At 60.8% G+C, this 8,770-nt stretch overlaps 1 protein-coding gene across 4 annotated transcripts; it reads right to left on the bottom strand.

The window, feature by feature from the left end:
* Positions 1 to 1,054: 1,054 nt before the first annotated feature.
* On the bottom strand, positions 1,055 to 8,517 carry ISLR2 (immunoglobulin superfamily containing leucine rich repeat 2). 4 transcript variants are annotated; one of them, XM_012475879.3, is made up of 4 exons: positions 7,919 to 8,517; positions 7,262 to 7,329; positions 6,568 to 6,677; positions 1,055 to 5,135 (listed from the first exon to the last, which is right to left on the bottom strand). In XM_012475879.3, the coding sequence occupies exon 4, from the start codon at positions 5,125 to 5,127 to the stop codon at positions 2,890 to 2,892; it is 2,238 nt and encodes a 745-aa protein (XP_012331302.2). In that variant the 5' UTR covers positions 5,128 to 5,135; positions 6,568 to 6,677; positions 7,262 to 7,329; positions 7,919 to 8,517; the 3' UTR covers positions 1,055 to 2,889. The 4 variants fall into 4 exon arrangements, with proteins under 4 accessions (XP_012331302.2, XP_012331300.2, XP_012331301.2 ...); XM_012475877.3 differs by having other exon boundaries at positions 7,901 to 8,227; XM_012475878.3 differs by having other exon boundaries at positions 8,155 to 8,183.
* Positions 8,518 to 8,770: the final 253 nt, after the last annotated feature.

Below are 8,770 nucleotides of genomic sequence, written 5' to 3'. Positions count from 1 at the left end.
TTTGTCCAAAACAGCTTTGCTGGTCTGGGAAGGGAACTTGGGCTTAGGCCCCAGGAAGTGTCACAGTCACCACCTATGCCAGAAGACAGAGCTGAGGCTGGGGTAGGACGCTGAGCACCCCAGCTTGGGCCTGTTTCCCAGCCTGGACTGGTCCAATTAGGAAGACACACAAAGAGGACAAGCAATTGGAAGCAGGAAGAAGGGAGAGGAGAGATGGAATCTTTATCTGCTTCCCATTTCTGTCGCTTTCCTCTTCCACCTCTCTTCCCCGCCTCTTCCCATCTTAGTGGGATTCAGCTGAAACACACAGCAGCCCAATCCCTGTGCTTTAGGCTGGGCAGGAGCAGAGCCTCCCATCTTGATCCCCCATCTCTCCTGTTCCCCACCCGAGAAGCCCCCTTTCTAGGACTATGAAATCAGTGTTTTCAACCCTGGTTCCACAGGTCCATGCATCATTCACTGAGTGCTCCCCACCCACCCACACAACACACACACTTGAAGCAGCCTGGCCAGGTTCTCCCCATTTCCTGCTTTACATCATTCACCCGCTCGGAATTTGGTGTTATTTGTGACTTTTCTTGTGCAAGTCACAGCAGTTTAGTTCCTATGAATCCCATCCCTTCCCACCAGCTTCTGGGGAACTCAAGGGCTGATGTGGAGACAGAAACTGGGCAGTGTGACACCACACACAGCCACACCCCACTACACCAACAGTCTCTAGTAAGAGGGTACTGACACCCTCGAGTGCAAATGTGCGTGTGCACACACTCAGACTCCGTGTTTAGGGTCTGCAGACACCCACCCTCCTCTTGCGACCTCCCCCTACTCACTTCCAGCCTGCCCTCGTTTTTTGTCACCCCACCCTGGAGTTGGAGGCACCAAGAGCAAGGCTGGATGCAAACACCTGGCAAAAAATCACGGGATGCTCACACAAACACGAAATCACACAAAGGATCCCAACCGGAGGATCCAGGGACGCCCTCCGTCCGCGGTTTGCTCTTTCATCACCTAGGCCTCCTCTCTCTGTCGCCTGACAAAAAGTCACCGAGCCCAGTTCAAATCGATTGTTTTATTGACTGTTTACATACAGACGCGTTTAGAAAAGGGCACGGGCTCCGGGGGCTACTCCGCCCCAGGCCCGCGCTTGTGCTGCGCTGCTCCGAGAGGGCTGGTCCCGAGGACTGAAACTCCCCCCACCCCACCCCCACGCTTTCTTTCAAAATGGAAAAAGAACCTCGCCCCAAGTCGTCGCGCAGCGCCCCTCCCCTTCCCTCCCTCCCCGCCCATCTGCCCCACCGCCCGCCCCCCTACACGACACGGTCACACTTTACAGAACACAGACTTTTCTCCTACAGGGCACGCTTGTCTAGGACTACACGCCGGGCAAATACGATTCCCGCCGAAGCAGGGGAGGGTGGGGCGGGGCGGGGCGAGGACCGAGACGCGAGGACGGAGGGGCTGGGCTCCATCTGGATCCAACCGCAGAGTCACGCGCAGGCTTTGTGCGAACTAGGGCGCGAGCTACCCTCCCACCCACGACAGCGGCGGCCCGGGAGGCCACAGTCAGCTTCCCCCGCTCCCGGCGCTTTCCAGCTAGGGTCTGGGCCGGGTGGAGCCGCTGGAGCCGCGCTGTCTGGCGCACGGACCTCCGGAAAGCCCAACACACGGACAACGAAATTGGCCCGGGACCAAGTCCGCGCGCTCCGCCGCCAAGGAGCGCGCGGTCCTGCGGCGCTTGAAGTTAGGAGAGAGATGACAGAAAACGCATTCCCTCTCCACCCCGCGACACACACACCGGATTTTCCCAAAGGCTGGGAAGGGGGTGTTAGCACCAGACCCGAAATGTCGCTGTCTTTGAAAACAACGAAAATAGGAAAATCTGAGCGCGGAGCTGAATGGCGCCCCAGGCACCGGGCTGGACTCCCAACAGGCCAGAAGTAGGGTGGGGGTGGGAGGACGGAGGTTTTGATTCCCCACGGGGAGGGGCATTTGGAACTAAAAACTAGGGGTTGCGGCGAATCCTGGCTTATGGGAGTAGGGATTCAAAGGGAAGAGGGGCCGGGCACCGAGGCTCACGTTTGTAATCCCAGAACTTTGAGAGGCCGAGGCGGGCAGAACACGAGGTCAAGAGATCCAGACCATCCTGGGCAACATGGTGAAACCTTGTCTCTACTAAAAATGCAAAAAATTAGCTGGGCGTGGTGGCGGGAGCCTGTAATCTCAGCTACCCGGGAGGCTGAGGCAGGAGAATCGCATGAACCCGGGAGGCGGAGGTTGCAGTAAGCCGACATCACAGCCACTGCACTCCAGCCTTCCGTCAAAAGGAAAGAAAGAAAAGAGAAAGAGAGAGAGAGAGAGAGAGAGAGAGAGAGAGAGAGAGAGAGAGAGAAAGGGAGGGAGGGGGGAAAGGAGGGAGGGAAGGAGGAAGGGAGGGAGTCGAGGCGAGACGCCACAGCACTCCACTGGCCCCGGCTGGCCCCAGAACCACGGCGTTACCACGAGGTTTCCAGCGTCTTCTCTCGTTTTCTCTGGCTCCAGAGCCTGTGATGGCTGCGGAGCGGATTTTGCAGATAATCGCGATGGGAATGGAGGGGCACAGATATTGCCCCATCGTCTGCGGGTGGTGTCTTACATGGGGGAAGAGGGACGCTGTGCTTGGAGGGGAGGGGATCCAGCCCGCAGGGAGAATGGCAGCCATGGGTAGCAGGGACTGGTGAAATCGGCCCACTCCCTACTAGAAGTCCCTGGTAGTTCAAGGTTGGGGAGTAGTAAGGGGGAGGAGTAGGTGAAGGTTGAAGGCGGGGGACAGAAGTCCTGCCAAGCCCTAGACTGCTGCTCCCAGGCACCCTAGGTGGAGGTCCGGAATGCGCGGGCCCGGTGGGCCGAGGTTCAGCCTGCCGTCTGCCTGTAGTTGCCATTAATCTCCTGGGCGATGTTGACCGCCTCGGCGCCCAGGGGCAGCCGATCGCTGTACTCAGAGCCCGCCTCGAACTCCTCTTGGTTGGCCTTGGACTGGGACTCCACCAGTGAGCAGGCCGCCAGGCTCTCCTCTCTTTGCAGGTCCCCACTCGGGTCTCCCTGCTCCGCGTCTTCCTCAGGGCCCTCCCCCTGAGCGTCCTCTGGCTCCTCGCCGCCCGCCTCGCCGCCTGCCGGGTAGCTTTTCTCGGACTCGAGGTAGGAGGCACGCGGGTCGAAGTCCGCGGCGATGCGCTTCTCCATGGGGTCAGGGGCCTGAGGCCGCAGGATCAGACGGTAGGGCTTGCCCGGGTGTTTAGCCAGCAGATGGCAGCAGGCGGCGCCCAGAAGGGGAACTGTGGCCAGCACCAGGAGGAATACGCTCACTGCCACGATGACCAGCAGCGAGGGCAGCTCCTTCTTGGTGGAAAACACCACTTGCACGTGGCAGGCTTCGCCCGCCAGCGCCAGGCACACGGAGTAGTTGGTACCCGGCCGCAGGCCACGGAACCAGTAGGCGTTGACGCCTTCCTCCACGCGGGACCACTGCACTGCCGCGCCGCCCCCCGCTGGACACAGATAGAGTAGGCGCAGGGGTCGCCGCCCAGGTCGCCGGGCTCCGCCAGCCCCGCCGGGCCCAGGGCCCCAGCGCGCAGCCAGCGGCGTCAGCTGCACCCGCGCCTCGCGCTCCGCCACATCCAGCGCGATGACGCCCAGCTCGAAGACGTGCGGCTTGAGCTCTGCGCTCTGGTTGAACGCGTGGTTAGAAACGTACCGAGAGGGGTCCCCGTTGCCACAGCGCTGCTCCTCCGCCGGGTCCGCGAGGATCTGGTCTTCGGTCTCCTCTCCCTCATCTGTGTCCTCCTCCGGCTCCGGCTCGGTCTCCCCGAGAACGCTGACCTTCGCCAAGCCTTGGCCTTTGATTTTGCCCTCAGGTTTGGAAGGCAGGACGCTGTTGCCCCGGGCCTTGGCGGTGGACTTGCGCTCAGAGGTTGGGGCCTGCCCGTCGGGTTCTCCCCCGGCGCCAGGCGCGTGTTTTGGGGGTCCGGTTGCTGCCACCGCCACGCGTACTGACGTGGAGTTAGTGCCCAGCTCATTGTGTGCACGGCAAGTGTAGACGCCCGCCTCCTTGGCACTCAGGAGGGGCACCAACAGGGAGCCGTTTGCGAGGGCCAGGAAGCGCGGGGTGGCTGGGGGCGCCGGCCAAGCGGGTGCCGGTGTCGGGGTTGGGGCTTGGGTCTGCGTCAGCACGTCCCCATCTCCTTCTCCCTCTCCTTCCTCCACCCCAACCCCGTCGTCCTCCTCGCTCTGAACCGGCGGCTCTAAGACTACAGTGCCACCGGGGATCTGAAGTTGCCATTGCAGGCGAGGCGTGGGGTGGCCGTCGGCGGTGCAGTGTAACAAGAACGCCAGTCCCGCTCGCAGTGGGGTGCCGGGTGCCTCCAGCGGCGGCTCCGCACTCAGACGCACGCTGGGCGGTGCACAGGGAAGGGCGGGCAGGCGGTGCACCGGCACCCCCTGCAGCGCGGGAGGCGAGGCACAAGCAATGGAGTCGGGCTCGGGTAAGGACACCCGGGTGCTCGCGGCCCAGGCCTGCAGCCACACAAGGCCGCAGCCGCAGTGGAAAGGATTGTGATAGAGTTGCAGGTGTGACAGCGCGCTGAGCGCGTCGAAGGTGCCCGGCGCCAGCGTACGCAGCCGGTTGTTGTTGATGCGCAGGGAACGCAGGTCGGGTAGCGCACCGAGTGCGTCCCGGGGCAGAGAGCCCAGGCGGTTGTGGTTCATTTTGAGCAGCTGCAGCGCGCTCAGGTTGCGCAGGTCGCTCCACGGAAAGCTGGATATGAAGTTGTGGCTCAGGTCGAGGTTCTTGAGCTGACTCAGCACGGCCAGTGCGCCCGGCTCCACGGTGCGCACCTCATTGTGCGCCAGCCACAGCGACGTGACCTGCGTGACGTCCGCAAAGGCCCCGCGCCGTAGCACCGAGATCTTGTTGGCAGACAGACTAAGCGTGGTCACGTTGGCAGGCAGTCCTTCGGGCACCTCGCGCAACTCCTTGTAAGCGCAGTCCGCGAACTGGTGAGCATACTTGTCCACGCAGGCGCACGGCTCAGGGCATGCTCCAGCCATTCCTAGAAGCGCCCAGACTAACCACAGGGCCTGAAGAGGGAACATCGCGGCTCCTGCAGATAGGGAAGCCAGGGGAAGAGGAAAGAAGGTGACTCACCGAACCCCAGCTTACCTCGCCTATCGAGCTCTGCCTCCGGAAACCTGTCTAGCACAAGTGCCAGGGCTCCGGTAACCGCCTCTATGGCCAGGAGCTTCTCTTGGCCAGAAGTGGAGGTCAATACAAATCTCGGGGTTCAACAGATGCTGCCTCCCAGGGCCCTAATTTCCTTTTCCAGAGGCTGGGCACATTGCTCTTTTTTCCCTCCCTACTCCTTCCTTCACGCTGGAGCTGGCGCCTCCGTAGGCTCCGCAGCTCGCCCATCTCCAGCGGGCTCCGCACAGACCCCTCTCTTGGTTTCTAAGCCTTCATTTAACCCGGTGAAATGGATACCCAGGAAGGATATTTTTGTCCGTGACGGGCTGTCCTCCTTGGAACCTTTGTCCCACGCACAGCACTCACACACACGCCCGTGCAGGCGCACAACAATACAAACAGATGCTGGGGATTCATCATCAAACCGGCAACTTCCGCAGGGGTTTAGAGGACCTGATGCTCTATTGGGAGGCTCACAACACATTTCCTAAACTCACAAACACATATGCACCCAGACGTGGACACAATAGATCCTGGAGACCTCATTGTTCTCTTAACTGAACCGGCATTTGTACAGAATTTTCCACCACCGTACAAAGCACTTTCCTGTCCATTGTGAGAATTGATAGACACAAGGACACAAGTCCTCACACAAACCTACCCACCCACAGAAACACAGGCGTGCACCTGTGTGTGCACACTGGGACCAAAACCCAGCAGAGAAGCAATAGGAGAACCTGCCCTGCCTGAGTCGTGGGATCTGGGAAAGCCCACCCTCATGCCCTTCTGCGGCCAAGGCCAAAGTCACCTGTCCCGGGCTGCAGCTTCTGTGAACGGAGAAGAAGGGCTGCTCTGCCAACCTTCCTTATGGGGAAGGAGGTCCTCCCCCATGCTTGGACCAGGTGTGTTGGGGGAGCGGTCACTAGAGCTTCTTAGGTCCCCCAGATAGCTCCCGGTGGCAGAAGCGTCCTCAGCCAGCAGGTCATGGGGCTGCCACTAGCTAATGAAGCTGGAGAAGGTGAAAGATTCTGCACCTTTCTGCACAGCTCTGCGGTGCCTAAGGACCCCCTCCCCCTAACACCTTAAGCCCGGTCACACAATCGAACTTGCACAGACTCCCTGCCCCCATCTGGAGGGCCTGTCAGGTTTGGCAGAGCCCCTTCCACACCCTGTCTGTGGGAACCTATTCCTTCACTCTGCCTTTGCTTCTCTGGGAGGATCCCTCCCCTCCCTTCCCGGTTCCTCCCAGACAGCACACCCCCACCCCATCCCCGCCTCTCCTCCCATCAGGTGCCCAAGGCCGGACCTTTCCCCACCCGGATCAAGGTTGTGGGGTGGCCCCCATCGCTTACCTGATATTCGCTGACTCCCAGTAAATGCCCTGGAGCTGAAACCTCCTCTCCAGACCCGGTGTAGTGGATCAGGGACCACTGCCCCAGGAAGATACCCGCGTGTATTGTGGCTGCGGGGAAAACGGGGGAGGGGGAGGTGGCAAAGAAAGGGACAGGTAAGTTCGGGGAATCGGTGGCCCCAAAGTACCACTTCAGTTTTTCCCTTTGCGTCCGCTCCCCCCACCTCTCTCGCTGCAGGTTGGAGAAGGTCCTTGCGCGCTCCCAGGCCTGGCGGGGACGCGCACAGCCTCTCCCACCTCCTGCTTCCTCTACTTTTGTTAAAGCCACAGAGACCCTCCCCAAGGCCAAGACATGTCGGTCACAAGGGGCGTCCCTCGCCCACCGTCCTGGGTGGGCTCTTCGCAGCCTACTGCACCCCCATAACCCATATACCCTCACATTTACACACCCAGTGACATTGTTACTGTCCCTCATCACATCGCTCCCCACCCCACGTTCAAACACATTGGCGCACACACCTCACACCCTCCCCATTGTCGACCTTCACACGTTGCAATCATCCAGGATCAGGTAATAATCGCATCAGTATGTTGAGGCCCCGCTACATTCACACGCATTTTCACGGGCACACCTGCACCCGGGACACTTACTGTTCTCCTCTCGCGCACACAGACACACATTCGCACGAACTCACCCTCACGCGCCCGTCCCGCCAGCGACCGCGAGCTTCGCTGCTAATTGAATGCAAGCCGCTTTCACGCCCTGCAACACGTGAGACAAACCATCTTTGAGGAATTTGGGGGAAGGAAAGGCGCGCGGCTGAAGTAGGGGGGAAGGCGTGTCTTTGCCTTTAAACTCTTTTTGCAAATGCAGGCGGTGGCACCAAGAGACCTCCAGCGGGACCCGCTGAGCTGCGCGCAGCCGAGCCCGCGCGGACCCATCCTTCCCGCACCCCCCGCTGCTAGCCGCCTCCTCCCCGAAGCCACGTTCAACACAATGCATAATTGATAGTGTTAGCAGAGCGCCTCGCCCTCCCTGCCATTTTTGCCTGGATCTGGGCTGATATAAGCCCTAGTCTCCCCCGCCGCCCCCTCCCCACCCTGCCTGCCAGTCTAACCCGAGACCAGAACGCACAGCCCTGCAGGGCGTGCTGGGAAGGGACGCCCCCCTCCCCAGTCCACCGCAGCCCTGCCCAGCCTCTTAAGCCGGAACTCTTTACATCTAGTCTTTTGTGGCTAAACCTGCGCTTGAAGCCCACTGCCCCACGCGTTGGCCTGCGCGCACCACGGGACAGGTGGAGCAGGGGGAAGCTCTTCCGAGCGCACCCAAGCACCTCACTTTCAGGTCTTGCCTGCTCCAGGAGAATGGGGCACAGAAGCTGCAGCAGACAGTAGCACAGACAAGGATGGTGGCAAAACGTCCGCTACTCTTGAGCCTTGAGCGCGTTGGGCTGGGGACTTCAGGCCGGAACATTTCTCCCATCCTCGCCCCCCATGTCTTCACAGCCTCTCAGGCAGACACACTGTCAACCCCACACGCACTATCCCCCAAGCCGCGGTGGCCCCCCACCGCCCCGCCGTCTCACACCCTCACACAACAGCCGGCTTCAACAGACTCGCTGTTCCCGACTCTCGCTGCCTAGCTCTGATGAAACCCCGACATTTCTTTCAGCGACGAGGAGGCGGAGGCGCAGGGATGTCGAGGCATTTGGCTAAAACCCGGTTTCCGCCCCCTGCGCTGCCCACGTTAGCCCTGGAGACAGCTACCGGCCAGAATCGGGAAAGGGGTTCAGGCTCCGGGAGACACGTAAATCCCCACCCGTTCTGTAGCCACCCAGCTCTCCGGGCGCACCAAACCCCCCAGCCATCAACCCCGGGCCTTGGGGGTCTCTCGCGGTGGGTCGATGGCGTGGGTTTGGGGCTTCTGTGGAGATCAATACCCTGATTTGAGTGTTGAGCATCTTAATGAGCTAGGGGAGGGGGTGGGGAAGAGAGACAGGCTAAGAGCGCAGCATCTAAAGAGACCACCCGGCCCGGGGTTCCAAGGCTGCTTTGTAAATTAAATATGAACAGACTGGTGCGCTCACACTCCACGTCCCTCCCTCTCTCCTACTCCTGCGGTCGCTACAGGCGGCCCAGCGGGCTGAGACCGTCGCATCTCGCTCAGTCTAGTTCAGAACACAGAACTTCACACCGCCTGCTCG

This window comes from Aotus nancymaae, unplaced genomic scaffold (assembly GCF_030222135.1).
Source record: "Aotus nancymaae isolate 86718 unplaced genomic scaffold, 86718_ANA_hifiasm-v0.15.2.pri h1tg000003l, whole genome shotgun sequence".
NCBI classification, from domain to species: domain Eukaryota; kingdom Metazoa; phylum Chordata; class Mammalia; order Primates; family Aotidae; genus Aotus; species Aotus nancymaae.
The sequence above is the reverse complement of the archived record's forward strand: the minus strand, read 5'-3'. Positions and strand labels throughout refer to the sequence as shown.

Excerpts from the sequence above, each read along its gene's own strand:
- ISLR2 (XM_012475879.3), bottom strand. The coding sequence starts at position 5,127 with ATGTTCCCTCTTCAGGCCCTGTGGTTAGTCTGGGCGCTTCTAGGAATG.